Source organism: Dendrobates tinctorius, unplaced genomic scaffold (genome assembly GCF_039654945.1).
Source record: "Dendrobates tinctorius isolate UK_male_01 unplaced genomic scaffold, ASM3965494v1 ptg000082l, whole genome shotgun sequence".
NCBI lineage: Eukaryota > Metazoa > Chordata > Amphibia > Anura > Dendrobatidae > Dendrobates > Dendrobates tinctorius.
Genome location: NW_027361750.1, coordinates 6,691,150 through 6,707,945, shown reverse-complemented (window position 1 = coordinate 6,707,945; position 16,796 = coordinate 6,691,150). Strand labels below are relative to the sequence as shown.

The 16,796-nt window shown below is 41.3% G+C and overlaps 1 protein-coding gene across 3 annotated transcripts in view; it reads right to left on the bottom strand.

The window, feature by feature from the left end:
* The window catches only part of CUNH8orf34 (chromosome unknown C8orf34 homolog), a 967,955-nt gene that overhangs the window by 653,526 nt on the left and 297,633 nt on the right, over positions 1 to 16,796 (bottom strand). For all 3 annotated transcript variants that reach the window (XM_073583858.1, XM_073583859.1, XM_073583860.1), the window contains exon 10: positions 8,426 to 8,499. In XM_073583858.1, coding sequence (XP_073439959.1) covers positions 8,426 to 8,499 — 74 coding nt within the window. The remainder of the gene's footprint in view (positions 1 to 8,425; positions 8,500 to 16,796) is intronic.

Here is a 16,796-nt window from a genome sequence, read left to right as displayed (position 1 = left end):
CACAGAGAAGCAAAGTAGAATGGTGCTGGACACTGGAGAAAGCTGCAGTAGGTGAGCATCTTAAACAAACGAACACTACGCTACATGCATGTACACACACAATTAATGAACAAAAAAAAGTTAGTGGGAGTGATTCTTTAACCTCCTCACCCCGTAGCCTAATCACCTTCATGAACAGGCCAATTTTTTCAATTCTGACCACAGTCACTTTTTGAGGTCATAAGGTCATAACTCTTGATCGCTTCTAAGGAATCTAGTGATTCTGAGACTAGACATATTGTACTTCATGATTGTGGGAACATTTCTTTGATATGACTTGCGTGACCATTTTGGAAACTAGATCCCTTAGGGAACTTATTTAGATGTGTATTGAGCACCTTGAGCCCACAGGTGCTTCACAGAAGTATATAACGTAGAGCCGTGGAAATTTAAAAAAAAAAAAAAAATCACAATTTTTCCCAAATAAATCTTTAACCATTAGTTTGCATTTTCATAATGGTAACAGGAAAAATTGCTCCATACAATTTGTTGTGCAATTTCTCCTGAGTATGCCGATACCCCATATGTGGTTAAAAACTGGTAGGAATGGTCCCCCTCATCCCTATCCTAGCATGCATGTCCCCATCACTATCCTGGTATGCAGGGCCCCCATTTAGTCCTAGTATGCATGGCCCCATCACTATACTGGTATGCAGGGCCCCCATCTCGTCCTTTTATGTATGGCCGCATCACTCTTCTGGTATGACAGGCCCCCATCCCAGCTCTGGTATGCATGGCCCCTTCACAAAACATTTAAAAAAAAATTACACTTACCTTCCTCCGCTCCCTCGCAGCATTATTATTTATTATAATAGCGCCATTTATTCCATGGCGATTTATATGTGAGGAGGGGTATACATAATACATATAAGTACAGTAATCTTAAACAATAAAAGTCACGACTGGAACAGGATGAGAGAGGACCCTGCCCGCGAGGGCTTACAGTCTACAATGGGATGGGTGAGGATACAGTAGGCGAGGGTAGAGCTGGTCGTGCAGCGGTTTGGTGGATCGGTGGTTACTGCAAGTTGTAGGCTTGTTGGAAGAGGTAGGTCTTCAAGTTCTTTTTGAAGCATCTTGCTCTGTTGCCAGCAGCTGCTTTATGCTTGTAAGCAGCGCATGGCAAAGACCTCATGTGCTGCTTGCAAGCCAAAGGACAGCTGCCGGAATACTCACTGTTCTCCATGCCGGGACTGTGTACGCAGAGAGCAGTGAGTATGCATTGCTCTTCAGTAGTGTGCACATTTTCAGCCGGAGTCTTCCTGCTGCAGCCGGCGGTCACGTGTGCAGATACTTAAGAGAAATCAATACTCAGAATATTACACCCAGTATACAGGACGGGAGAAGTGATACTGTGTAGTGTATATATACAGAATACAACAGATACTGAAGATTATACCAAGTACATAGGACAGGAGAAGTGGTTATGTGCCATGTATAATTACACCCAATGTACGCAGCTCCCCACTATAAACTGTAATATAGTCCACATTCTCAATACTGTATACACAGCTTCACACAATATGCTATAATAAACTGTATAGCGTAGAGCTGTGTGTATCTATTATACAGTGTGAATCTGTGCCTATGGCTATAATTTATAGAGTGGAGTCCACACTATGCATATTGTTCACAGCTCTACACTTTACTAGACTCCACAGCATTGAAATTGCAACACCAAGATTGAAAATTAAGAAAATATCCTTAAACAGCATTTTCAAAAGATTTTGACTAAATAAATAAGGAGTCTGAGCCTTGTTCAGAAATCTCTGCACTTCAAGTCTCAGCTGTCATCACTGAAGTTATTAATGGTTGTCTGCGGAAGGTTCTGCCACTGAATGCACTTGTTCAAATTATCCAGATCTGCTGCTGGCAGATTCTGTGTAATCACCGACCAATGACACTCCCAATATGTTCAAACAAACAAGTCCAGAGAAGCTGAAGAACCTGGTAGCACGTTTAGACCACGCAGGCTGCTTACAGTAGATCCAGCAATATGTAATTTGGCGTTGTCATGTTGAATAATGGCTCCGGGGACACTCAAGAGAAAGGTCCACACTATTGATTCCATGACCAAATCATATCAAATGTAACACTGAGCTGTTAGTCCACCTTGGAATGAAGACTACAGGGGTCCGGCTACCGTAACTTATGCCACTACCACATCATAATCCTTGAAGTAGGAATGATATATCGTCCCCTCATGAAGATCTCCTCATGCATTGCCCACTTAGTCTCCAGGTCAATCTCTGGCATTGTGTTCAAGATAAAATTAGGACCTCTATTCCACCTTATATTGTAACTTGTTCTGCACCATGATAGTGTCACGATACAGCTGTAGGGTGACCCATAAAAAATGGTCTCCTTCCCTGTCCCTAACACTAGGAGGCGCCCTAGCTCGCCATGGTCCCCGGGATACTTCAGATGGCGAAGATGCCGGGGCCTCCACCCTTGCCTTATCTCTTGAGTTAGCCCTCCGTCTGTTCTCTCCCCCCACCCAGGGAAGAGGGGGCGCTACTGTGCACCGTAGTACACCAAACCAACAAACAAGGCTACACAGACAGGAAAGGATAACTAAAAACGCCAGGCATACTAAATATTCACTCCCATGTAACAGAGGAATGCACTGGCGTGTGAAGGTAGGGGAATAAGTAAAACAGAGAAGGATAAGGAATTACCACGCATACAAACCAAGCAACAGTCACTGATAAATCCTTCAACTCTCCTTCTCATATGTACTCATCGCCCACCGATAGCCATGCAGCAAATGCTAGCTGTGATGAGGATTAGTAGCAGAACCCAGATTATAAAGGGAAAAGGAGTGGCTAACCGAGCACAACTGTGAGCACAGGGATTTCCAACATGGCCGATTAACCCCCGTTCTGCCAGAAGAAATACACACACCTCACCCGTGGTGTAGGGTAGCAAAATGGAAGCCTTTTCTTACATAGAAAAATATCCAAGACCGGTTATGTTTTGCCAGAACCTACATCAAGTCTACCAAAAGCATATGCTTGAACTTTTTGTCCATAATTCCAGAAGGTATGTTTGGAGCAAAGCAAACCTACATCAAGTCTGCCAAAAGCATATGAGAAAACATGTTATGGTTTGGTGACACAAAGGTTGAACTTTTTGTCCATAATTCCAGAAGGTATGTTTGACGCAAAGTCAAAACAATGCTTCACCAAAAGAACACCATACCGACTAGAAAGCAAGGCAGAAGAAGCATTGTGCTTTACAGTTGTTTTTCGGCATTGGAACTGGACGTTTAGTCAAGGTGGAAAGAATTATGGACAGTTCCAAATATCAGTCAACTTTTGCAAAACAACCTTCAGGCCTGTGCTAAAAAGCTGAAGGTGAAGATCAATTGCACCGTTCTGCACAACAACCCGAAACATACCTCCAAATCAAAATAAGGCTTTGCCATTAGAAGTTTTGGATTGGTCAAGCTAAAGCCCAGACCAAAACCTAACTGAAAATCTGTTGCTTGATCTGAAGAGTGAGCTGTGCACAGGAGATGCCATCACAATCACACAGATTTGGAGGACTACTGCAAAGAAAAGTGGGAAATGATAGCAAATTCTACATGTGCCATGCTGACTGACTCCAACTCTAAAAGACTGAATACTGTAAGAAATCCATGGGGTACCTCAACAAAGTATTAATTTATGTGTGTGCACCAGGGTCATACTGGCCCACCGGAGAACTGGAGGATTCTCCAGTGGGCCCAGGCACTGACAACTGCTGGCATACTGGCTGGCCAGCAGCTGCCTAGGGCCCCCACTGTTCCAGGGGCCCAGATCCAGTGGCGATGGGACCCCAGAGTGAAGGGGGCCCGCCCTGTGCCAGCAGGGCAGCAGCTGGAGACAGGATCCTGTCCCCGCTGCTAAAGAGAAATGAATAGTCACGCTTCCCCACACCCCATGGGTGTGAGGAGAAATGAATACCATTTCACTTTAATAGCAGGCAGTGTTAGCCGCAGGCTGCAGCTAACACTGCCCGCATGTAAAGCTCCACCATCACCGCTCCACTCTCTCACACTCACACACAAAGCATCACACCACATACACACACGCACGCATGCACACAGAGACAACACATCCCCCCACCTCTCCGCAAGTTCCCCGCTGCACATCCCAGCATCCTGCTTCCTGACAGGCACTTCCTGATTGAGACAGCGCAGCTGGATGATGTCATCATTCAGCGTGTGGCTGTTTCAGACAGATAGCTGCTGGCGAAGAAGAGGCTGCTGGGATGTGCTGTGGGGAACTTGCGGAGAGGTGAGTGATGCTGTGTGTCTGTGTGCATGCGTGCGTGTATGCGGTGCGGTACTTTGTGTGTGAGTGTAAGAGAGTGGTGCATTGCTGTGTGTGTATGTGGTGCCGTACTTTGTGTGTGAGTGAGAGAGAGTGGTGCTGTGTATTGGAGATTGGGAATGATGGGGTGGTAGGGAAGGATGATGGGGTGGTGGGGAAGGAGGCAATGATGGAGGTGGTGAAATTGGCATTGATGGGGTGGTGGGGGGAGGCAATAATGGTGGTGGGGGAGGCAATGATGGAGGTGTTGAAATGGACAATGATGGGGGAGGTGGGGGAGAAATCAATGATGGTTGTGGTGTAAAGGACAATGATGGTAGTGGTGGAAAGTACAATGGTGGTGATGGGGAGGAGGCAATGATTGAGGTGGTGGAATGGGCAATGATGGCGGTTGTGGGGCAGAAAGCAATGATGGAGGTGGTGGAAAGGGCAATGATAGGAGTGGTGGGGAGAAGACAATGATGGAGGTGGTGATGAGGATAATGATGGAGATGGAGGGGGGCTTCATTATACCCTATGAGGGGGGCTGTATTATACTTTATGAGGGGGCTGCATTATATTCTGTGGTGGGGTCACATTATTCTCTCAGGGGACTACAATATATTCTGGGGGATTACATCATACTATATGAGGGGGCAGCATTATGCCCTTTGAGGGGGCTACAGTATACTCTGGGGGGCTTTATTATATTCTTTGGTGGGGCTGCATTATACTATATGAGGGGGGCTGCAGTATACCCTATGAGGGTGCAACCTTATATTCTATGGTGGGGACTGAATTATACCTTATGAGCGGGTTGCATTATATTTTGTGGGGTGCTGCATTATGCTCTATGAGGGAGGCTACATTATATTCTATGCGGGGGCTACATTATATTCTATGAGGGCGCTACATTATATTCTATGACGGGGTACCCCAACCCCTACTACATAATTAAGATGTGTACTACCTTATATTATACCATGATATTAGGGTGTTTTACCACACAATTGGTGGTCTTGTATTTATTTCTATGTAGCTACATAGTGTGCACCAAGAATGATTTTCTCTGGTGGGCCCAAGGTGCTGCAGTCCGAAGCTGGTGTATGTTCATGCAACCACATTAATTTAGTTCTTTAGTTTTGTTTTTCTACACAAAAAGATTTCAGTTTATTTTTCAAATGGATTGGACAGATTATAGGCGACGTTAGAGGTGGAAAAAGTTCTGCAATGATTCTTCTTGTTTTTACTTGACAAAAATCTGACATTTTAGCAGGAGTTAAAATTTGTCATTTTTTTAGCGTTCAAATCTTTACAGTATATAACAATAAAAGGATCAATAAAATACTGTAATTTCCATAGTTTTGACACTGTAGATGAGAGACCATGAAAATTTAATTTAGACTGAACATCACATGAATAAACTTGTATCTCATTATTTTGCTTTCTTAAGCATTTTTGGTACTCTACCAAGATTGGGGGGAAGAAAGTCAATAAAGAGCCTTGTAACATCCTAGTGAACATGTTTTAAAGTTCTTTACAATGTAGATCCTTCAAGACGACTATCAAAGAAAATGTAAAAAACATAATAGTCCATAAAAGAAAGAACACCCCCTAGCTAGATATTACTTAACATTTGGTTCTAATCTAAGTAGACTGATTCAAAAGGCAGTTATATATCAAGTAGTCAGATGCATTGTGCACGCTTCTAATTGGATAATTACTGAAATAAGCTATAATAATGTACAACAATAACATCAAGGCGATGGATGTTCTACTTGCTTATGTTGGTTCTACTACAATGTTTAATTGCAGGAGGCACAACGGAAGGAAAGTGAGTTGTTGAAGGTCACAAAGTGCCATGAGAAAATCCCCAGAGATCTAATCACCGATTCCTGTTCTGGCTTTAACCTGCTCACCCTGCTGAACTATTCAACTGAACACTTTCTTATAAGTGGCCGTTCCCACAATCAAGTGTCTTCTGTACGTAAAATGCAAGTCCCAGACAAGACAAATGCGACCATCCAAAGTAAATGCCAATTACATCGTGCAGGCTCTTATGTGGGATATGATTAGCACATTATACAGGGTCACTTGTCATCAAATGGTACATGAGCTCAGATTTCCCTTACAAACATCAAAAGATATTGGACCTTTAAAGAAGCTTGATGACAATAATTACATGGAGATAATTGCATGTCAGTCGTCTGTCATATTCTACTCCACGCTGATCAATTTTAGAGCTTCCTTTACCAAAAATGTTTTATGAAAAATATGTTTGAGAGTATTATGCGTGAATAAACCTTGAATTCAGAAGGCTCAGCTAAAATACTTAAGAAAGTGCTCCAAGGCAACAGTGTTAATCACCGTACTAGTCCAAAATCCTGCAGAAATGAGAATTTTTAAACTTTTAGAAGACACAACAGCAGCCTACAAGGCCTGTATGGTTTTTAAGTAATAATAGCAGCTTAGACATGTGGCCTCATATGGAATATGCAGTTCTGTTATGGGAACAGGTTAGAAAAGGTACAAAAAAGAGCCACAAAAGTGATAAATGATATAGAGGATCTTAGATGTAAGCAAACATTAAGAGAATTTCAGTTTGTGTTAGAAAGGGGTGACTAAGGGAGGACATTTTTAGGCAGTATATGTACATAAAGGGCCCACATGAAAAATATGGTCACAAGCTTTTTTCATATAAATCCCTTTTAAAATACATAGGGGGCATCACCCCCTTCTTCTAGAAACAAAGGATAAATCTCCATAGGGGGAAGCTTCCTTTACCAAGAGAACTATTAATCTGTATAATAGTGAAACTCAGGAACTGGTCACAGTGGTAACCATTGAAGATATCAAAAAAGGCCTTGATGATTTCTTAAAGAAAGTCAACACATGCTCTTATATACTGTAAATGGATAAAAAAAAACAGATAAAAGTCTTGTTCTGAATGCTGATCCAGTTATCAACACTTGGGAACATTAGGGAACATTTTCTCTTTTCAAGCAGATTCATTCATTCCTTATGATTGTTCATGTGTCTCTTCTCTTCATTCAATATCCTTTCCCACCCTTTGGTTGAAGTTTAGGCCTTTTTCCACCCATACTAATTATGGATCCATCCCTTATCCATTTTCAGCCATACTAATTTATGTAACATCACAAAATTAAATGGTCATAAAACGATGAGGTAATTAGTAACACAATTAGGGAATCAATCAAATGATAACCACAAATGTATTGATAAATGTAGGATAGAAAAATGGCTGTCTAATGGCAGAGTTGCCAATTGTCCAGAAATTCCAGGACAGTCGGTAAAAATAGGGCACTTTGTTGCTTAATCTGTAAAAAAAATTTAAGGAGTCCTTGATTTTTTTGAAGTAGAAGAAACTTATACAGATTTATTTTTAACTTCTTCACATCAGAATTATGGGCTGTAGACATGTATCCCTTATAATAATGATTAATAAGGATTTATCATATTTTTCCAATGTGTCCATAAAAAATATGGTCTGCCTCTCATTTTTTACTAAACTGTCCAGAAAAACTAAAAAGTCAGGTTGGCAACCCAGCCTAAGGGTTGTCTAACTGTGTAGTAATTCACTCCTATCGAGCTACTAATAAACATGTACTAAGTTTATTATCTAGAGCTGTGTTTCTCAAACTCCAGTCCTCACGACCCCCAAAAGGTCATGTTTTCAGGATTTCCATAGTGTTGACCGATGAGAGAATTCCTGATACCTTGATAATAATTCCATCCCCTATGCTAAGGAAATCCAGAAAACATGACGTGTTGGGGGCCATGAGGACTGGAGTTTGGAAAAAACACTGATCTAGAGTTTAGACATCATTGGGCTCCGGAATAGCAAGTGGGTAACTTCCTGCCAGTACCGGAAATACCTTGGCTTCCTCTTATTCTCAAAAACCATACTAGCATCCATTTGTATGTACAATTCTGCAACATATTTTACAGCAACTCCATTTTTTTCTATCAATGTATAGTCATTAGCATCCTAATAATTGTCTGTGTCATCCCCATTCTCACCACCATTATTTCAAATGTTATCCTTGTCAGTACCAATGTCATTTACTTACAGGTCCTGTCACTTGAGATGCACTTTCGAATTCTTCATCATCCTCCATTAATGTTTCTGCTCCAGGCAATGAATCTGTTCCAAGGAGACAAAAAAAGAAATAGCTTCATGTTCATGTAATTACTATGGAATAATTAATCTCTTGAAATATGTAAACCTCTAAATTTCATGCCAAGACTATATAAATAGGTTTAAGAGCAGGTTTCGAATTACAACGGTAATATGTTTTATATCTTTTCTGCCACGGAGTATATTTTGATGAGTGATGTCTTAATGGATTGAGGCAGCCTATCTTATTTGATCATGATGAAAACAAAAAGGCTGTAGCGCCAAGAATTACCAGTGGGTTAGCCCAAATATTGTGATAGAATAATTGATGCCTGTGGGATATTTAAGGTAGCAGAAGTGGGGCCCTTACTTTTAATGACAGCCTATCATCTGTCGTCTTTCATTGTGATGAGTATGTGTTCCATCTACAAATAAATGCTGCATGTATCCCATATATTTAATCACTACAGTACACGGATCTAAACATGCCTGTAATTTAATCACCGTGTTTACCTACTGTAATTGAATTTAATGGCTAGGAAAAGCTGATTTGGCCCTTGACATGACAATATCCCTAGATGCTCAGGGCAAAATTTGCATGTTGCATTGTAGCTACATTATATATAATGGATAACCTGATTGTAATGAAAGATGTTACAAGAAAATTTCAGAGTAGGACCTCAGGCACACAACCAAGAGCCATGTAAGAACAGAGTCCTCACAATTCATTACTGAGGGATCATAGTGATTCCTATGGAGGCTCAGTATTTCTGTTGCAGCTCCCATTCTGATGACAGTCACCACATTTTGTTGCAGCTCCAATTCTGATGGCTGTGAGGCTCTACTTTTTGCTGCCGCCAGTCTCTTTCTGCTGCAGCACCCATTTTGACGATGACAGTCACTATTTTCTGCTGTAGCTCCTATTCTGATGGCTGCCAATCTCTACTTTCTGCTGTAGCTCCCATTCTGATGCTGCCAATCTCTACATTTTGATACCTCTCCCATTCTGATGCTGCCAGTCTGAACTTTCTGTTGCAGCTCCCAATGTGACATTTGCAAAGTTTCTACTGCAGTATTACATTTCAGTATTAAATATAACAAATTACATAATTCACAGGTAGGCACCTCCTGCTGACGTCACATCTGTCCATCTTGGTCATGGGCACACAAACTATAGAGGCTGGAAACGTACTACCAGGCACTTCCTGGCTCATCACATCCACCCTCTACCGCAGCGATTGGCTGTAAGTACGCAGGGTAGTCTCGCCCACTGGCCATTTTTGCACCCTTTCACTGCTCCACAGTTGAGCTGACAAGCGGTGAACACTGCGTCCTTTCACAGGCACATGCAGACACTCATGCCTCTTGGTAAGTCCCGTGACCCACCACCAACCCCCCTTCCTTTTTTTATCTTAATATCATGTTAATGAATTTTGCCTAACGGGTGTTTATCTACCCCATCAGGTTTTCTGATCACCAGGGTCTCTCTCCCCAATAGCCCCCCATGCTCTGCTAAATAACAATACCGGTAGGCACCCTTTTGTCCTTACCTTTATTTTTATTTTTTATATATTATTTTATATATAACACTTTAAATATATATATTCGGATAAGAAATCATTCACATTATCAGAGCATACCGATAACTCATCAAATGATAGTGATTCTATTCATCTAATTCTAGAACAGAGGCGTGCCCTATGTAGATGCACAGGATTCCCATGAATCCTTTTTCACTCCTCTCAGTCTGGTATGTTACCCTTTCCTTTTTTCTTTTCTCTTTTGCCTTTTATATTGGATCAATTAATATAACATGATATGTCTTTGAGCATTGTATATTGGACCTCCACTTATCTTGTAATGTATATCTTTATGACCTGGACTAACAACCATCCTGCTGTATATACTTCATTTACATTATGTAATTAATATTGTAATCACTGTGAAAATAGTAGAGAGAGCTACTGACCAAAAAACGCAGGGATCACCAAAACACTATAAATTTTATTAGGTACACATGAACAACACCATTTAAAAACATTTAAAAGTCAAACAGAGTGACAATGCAAAAAGCACACAAAAAGCTCATAATAGAGCCAACAAGACCCACCCCTTGAGAGCAAAATAAATGGCTTCACAGTTCAAAGAATGTAGACATTATGGATAGCAAATAAAGAAAGATGGCTACACAATCAGATGGAAGACTGAAGAAAATAAACAGATCAAGTAGTTATTGATAGCAAAACCACCTATCTGGAACGGCTAATATGTTACCAATTTGCCCATGAAAATAAACGGGCCATGATGGTTAATAATAAAGAACATACATGTTTAGAAATCAAGAGCATTCATGAATAATAGAACATATAAGGCACATTTGCATAGATACATTTACATGCCCAAAGACGTTACCAGAGGGTTAGTTACTCACAATATAGAGAACCAATGTCAGCAATGCCCATATAAATAAATGAACCGCTTGCCATAATAAGCTAAAGCACAGAAGACAGTGCAAGAAATGCTATAGACAGGCTAGAGAATAAGCAAGTTAGGTAAAAGCCATGCCAAAAATAACCTAAAGAGAGGTTGAATAATCTCAAATAAGTTGTAAAGGCTGAATGTTATTGTCAGATGCTTCACCTGCTCTCCCCCCCTCCCTGTCTTGCTCTATGCATTTCTTCTTGCGTAGCGCAAGACAGGGGGGGAGCAGTTGAATAAGTCCCGCCCATCGGACCAGACCGCAGCAGTTTACATACATCTGAACCGATATAAAAAAGGTATTTATGCATGAAAGGTGCGGGGTCAGGGGGGAGCAAAAGTACTAAGAGAATCCTTATGTGACACACAATTGAATGATATCATTATATGATATCTCAAAAATGGCGTGACAGATTCCCTTTAATATAAACGCAAAGGGCACTTTCACACATTCTGTATTTGGTCAGTATTTTACATCAGTATTTGTAAGCAAAAATCAGGAGTGAAACAATCAGAGGAAAAGTAAAAGGCTAAGTTCACATGTAGCTAAGTTCACATGTAGCGGAACTCTAGCGGAAATTACCGTGAGAGTTCCGGAATTTCATTCCCGGGAAAATCGCATTTTAAATTCCCGCGGAAAAACTAGTATTTTGCAAGCGTAATTAGCTTGCAAAATGCTAGCGTTTTCCAAGCGATCTGTAGCATCACTTGGAGAACTGATTGACAGGTTGGTCACACTCGTCAAACATAGTGTGTGACAAGTGTGACCAACTTTTTACTACTGAGGCTGCCTATGCAGCCTCAGTAGTAAAAGATAAAATGTAAAAAAAAAATAAAAAAATAAAAAATGGTGTTATTCTTACCTTCCGACGTCCCGCGCACCCTTCCCGCCTCTCTCCACGCTGCTGTTCCCAGTAATCCTTTGCGAAAATGCCCGCGATGACTTACGTTCTCGTGGGATCGCGACGTCTCGCGGTCATTCGCGATGACGTTGCGCGAATGACCGCGAGAACGGACGTCATCGCGGGCATCTTCGCAAAGGCTTACTGGGAACGGGAGCGTGGAGAGAGGCGGGAAGGCTGCGCGGGACGTCGGAAGGTGAGAATAACCATATTCTTTATTTTAAATTCTATTTTTTACAGGGATATGGTACCCAAAGCCTGGAGGACAGTCTCCTCTCCTCCGGACCGTGGGTACCATCCGCACTTGTTCTGCTTACTTTTCGCATGGTGTGCACAGCCACATGCGGGAAGTAAGCGGAACAATGCATTTCTATGGGTGCCGGATCGCTGCGATTCCGCAAAATTAATGAGCATGCTGCGTTTTTTACCATAGGAATGCATGGGATGCTTATTTTTCGCGTTTTCGCGGCAAAATCGCGCGGTTAAAACCGCCGCGGAAACGCGAAAAAAATGCCACGTGTGAACTCAGCCTAAGAGAAACACGTGAAGCACTACGGTATTTATCACCCACTTCAGGTTTTAGCTTACAAATACTGAGATAAACTACTGACCAAATACTGAATGCATGAATGTGGCCTAATTCTGCTGCTGCCAGTGCTGCCATTGCTGGCTTCAAACTGCCACACAACTCCTTGCCTGGCCTATCCTTATTTTCCACTACATGGCCACACCAGCCACACATCTCCTGGCTACCCACTGTATTCCAAAGTGCTATACTGAACTGCTGCTTCCAGGGCTACCATTGCTGGCATTGCACTGCCACATATCTCTTCATCTGCCCTGTCTAAATTTTCTACTTGGCGGCTTTTGTCACTTGCACTGCAAACCATGCTAGCACTATTTCATGTACCAAAAAACAAAGCTCTTGATATCTTTTGCACTTTTTGTCTGATACTGCAATTTGTTTAATAGCTTTGCATTTGTCACGCATTACCATCTGTATTCACATAGCAAGATAGGTTGGGCTATGTTGGCATTACATAACTCAAAATTGTTTCAATTCACACCTAAGAGACCTAGGAGTGTTATATATTAATTGTCCGGGCAATTAGAGGTTTTCAGGTTTTCAGTATTCACAAATAAATTTGCCAGAAATTGAATTAATTTGGAAAATTCGGGGAAGCCGGCAAAATTGAATTTCAAACAATCCACTCATCTGTACGGTACACATTTTCTGTTGAAGGTCTGGAAAAGTGCTTTACCCTAATGAGGGAACTTGACATATTTAAGTTTGACTTTCTAATGTATAATATTTGGCATCATATATGAAACGAACATCAGATGGCTGCCATTAATGTGGAAAATCTATTCAAAACAAAGAGCTTGCAGATAAAATGGAAATTAACTTTTACAAAGGATGAATACATGTGCTTGACAAGCTCATCTTCAAGTTCCAAAAACATGTCATGAAGAAGACAAATGTAATCTATTGTTCTATATTGCAAGAGAGGGATTGATAATATGTCATCCATACTGATTGTCTTTGCTTTTCTTCAACTACTTCAGTTATATAGATCTACTCATAAGTGCCGACCACCAGTGCCAGGCGGATGTACCACAGATCCAGATATCAGCTCCCTGGGGGCCATCAATAGCAAACCAAGATGAGTGTCCTCTACATGTGCGGATGACAGCTGATATTCTTATCACAGGAGGTGATGGTGCAGAGAGGATTTGAAGACATTGATAAAGGGTAAGGATTTGTTTGATGTGTTGGTTCTGCTTTCTGTTTAGTTACAACAAAATGTATTGTATTGATCCTGGAAAGTGTCAGCCATCTCTATGAGGACAAAATCTGTTTCCTAATAGTATAAATTACATCACTGGAAATATTCAGTTCTTAAAGCTCCATTCCAGCATTTTTGTTTATTTCAGCACTGGAGTGGTGCAACTAAAGGCAGGGGACACACTTGCAACTGCAATGCGAAAAATTCGTGCGAGTCTCTCACATAAATACCCAGCACTCAGGACCAGAGTGTGTGGCTGCATGTCTTTCTATGCAGCTGAACACTCCCGTCAGAAAGGTCGGCGGCAGTGCCGGGTATTGAGGCAAATTTCTCGTTTTGCACTCACAAGTGTCACCCTGGCCTAATGCAAGTTTCCTGACACCAATCTCATACTTGCCAGTCACCTTCTTCATCTTTTACCTGCACTGATCCAGTTGGTATCCAGCAGCTTGTGACCTGCCGGATCGCTCCAGTGTTTGCTGGGCAATCTGGAGGTCATTTTTCAATGTAAGTCAATGAGAGACAGAATGTGGCCCCTAAAAGACTTACACTGAGAGTTTGAGATTGTTAGGCTAGCTTCACACTAGCGTTTTGGGCTGCAGCACACGCCGCTAAGCCCCGCCCCCTCCGGTTATCTCCGCCTAGTATCTCACATGGCTGCATGTGATCTGCACACCCTATCTTTAGCATATGGTGCGCAGATCGTGCGTCGACCGTGCGCTAGTAGAATTTTGCGTGCGCTGCGCCCTTTTGGCGGTGCACCGGTGTGTGCCGAACGCACCACGTTGCATTTTGGTGCGCTCGGAGCACCGTCAAAAGGGTGCAGCGCACGCAAAATTCTACTACCGCACGGTCAGTGCACGGTCTGCACACCCTATGCTAAAGATAGGGTGTGCAGATCGTATGCAGCCGTGTGCGATACTAGGCGGAGATGACCGGAGGGGGCGGGGCTTAGTGGCGGCCATGCGCTGCGGCCCAAAACGCTAGTGTGAAACTAGCCTTACCTTTGACTTCTGGTCAGTTAGAACTTACTGTCACAAGATGGCGCCGCGGGACCGGAATGATGTTTCCGGGAAAAGCTGAAGATGAGTATTACATTAGGAGCACCACTCTGACACTGAAATTAATAAAAATGCTGAAGTGGTGCTTTTCAATAGTAGCAAAAAAGTTACTGCCAAACTACACGTCATGAGTGATATTAGAAGCGATGGAAGCTATGACAAAAGCTAATGTCAGCACTAATAAAATTAAACTAACATATAAAGATCACCCTTGAAGGAGCCCTTACATGATGACAATTTCATTACCTCCCTAGGAAACAGTAGCCCTATTTACACTGCATCACACATTGATGCATACATACATTCTGTGCATGTACATTTCTGGTTGGGAAAAATTCCTGACAATAGACGTCAGGAGAATTTCTTGGTGCTACCAATCGATATTTTGTCTTACAAAAAATCCCTTAAAATATAAATCTATATTTAAAAAAAATTAAAAAATCTTAATCAACAAGTGAACACACAATTAAATACATAAGTACATGATCTGTTAATCAGCAGTTGCTTATACCTAACACATAGATAAGCAGATGATTAAAAGGATGCTGTCCTTCTTTCCTAACTTGTACCTTACCTTGCTGCGGAGGTTGGCACCATAAACCATAACGGGATGGCGCGCATGCTCTCCGACGACTCACCATCCGTTTCCCTGGGTAGCCCTAATTGGGACTAGATAAACCCAGGGCTATTAAAGAATACAAATGAGAGATGTGAGCGCTTTATGTAGCTAATGGATGGCCCAGGAGGGAACAAGGGGAAGTTCGTGCCCCATGTATAAGTCATGATAAATTTAAAATGATAATAGTAATAGTATAACATGAGTCATGCAAACAGTATTGCAATCTGGTTGTAATATAGTCGCTAGAAGGGCACCCACACCAGGTAACATACTGTGCCTAGTATGTTTGTATCAAGAAATCCTAGAGAAACATTGTTACAGTGTAAAGGTTTTTTCAAGTGCGGCAGTGCTAATTGTAGTGTGTGTAAGCAAGCTAATAACACAAAAGTCTTTTCTAAGAATAATACACAAAGCTGTAATATTAAACAATTTATTAATTGCAATGCAAATAATATAATTTATAAAATTAATTGCGCTCTCTGTAACAAAGCTTACGGTATGTTGGTTGTTAAACTCAAACCGCGGATTTCAGAACATTGACATGATATTTCTAATATTAACAATTCCAATGGCAATATTTCACCAGCTGCCAAACATTTCATTACACATCACCAACAGAGTATTACATCCTTACAAATATGTGAGATAGAACAGATAAACAAACCTCAACGCGGAGAGAAATATGAGGAAATGTCTCCTTATCCGTGAGACTTTCTGGATATATAAAACTGGGCACTAGAGCCCCCGATGGTCTAAAGGCCCTGTCACACATAGCGATCTCGCTAGCAAGATCGCTGCTGAGTCACAATTTTTGAAAAACACACCCATTACATTTAATATAGACAAAACCAAATTTGAAAAAAGTGTACAATGCATGGAAACCAACACATACGAAGGGTATAATAATAAACAGATGTTTGTTTTTCACCTAATTGAATCACCTGTTTCCTTGACATGTTTTGCACTTAAATATCTGTTTGGAGACCTCCTTTACACATTCCATGATTAAGCCCTTTCAGGGTGAAACGCGTAGGAAAGTGCTCTCCTCCATATGCCTCTTTATGTTGTTTTTACTTGATGGTAAGAAGATTTTATATTTTCAATAAAGCAATTGTTATTTTATCTCCTGGAGACGCTGGAAAATCTTTTTCTATGTTGTGCACAACCCTCTCTATAAGCTTAATGTGGCTCTCAAGGTCAGAAAGTTTGGGGACCACTGTTCTAAGACATGCAATATTTGTATCTTTTTCATCAACCTGTGTTAGGGCTTACATTGTTTGTGGCAAGTTTACATTTTTATTGATATGTACATGTTTTGATCGAGGCCTATTGCATTTTTTTAAAGATATACAGCACTCAAACAACCCATTTTGATTTTTTTCTCTCTTTACAGAACTTATCATACTGGTTAATTAATTTTATTTCTTCACAAATGAGATATACTGTATATGGATGTGGCAATGCTAAAAATGCTTTT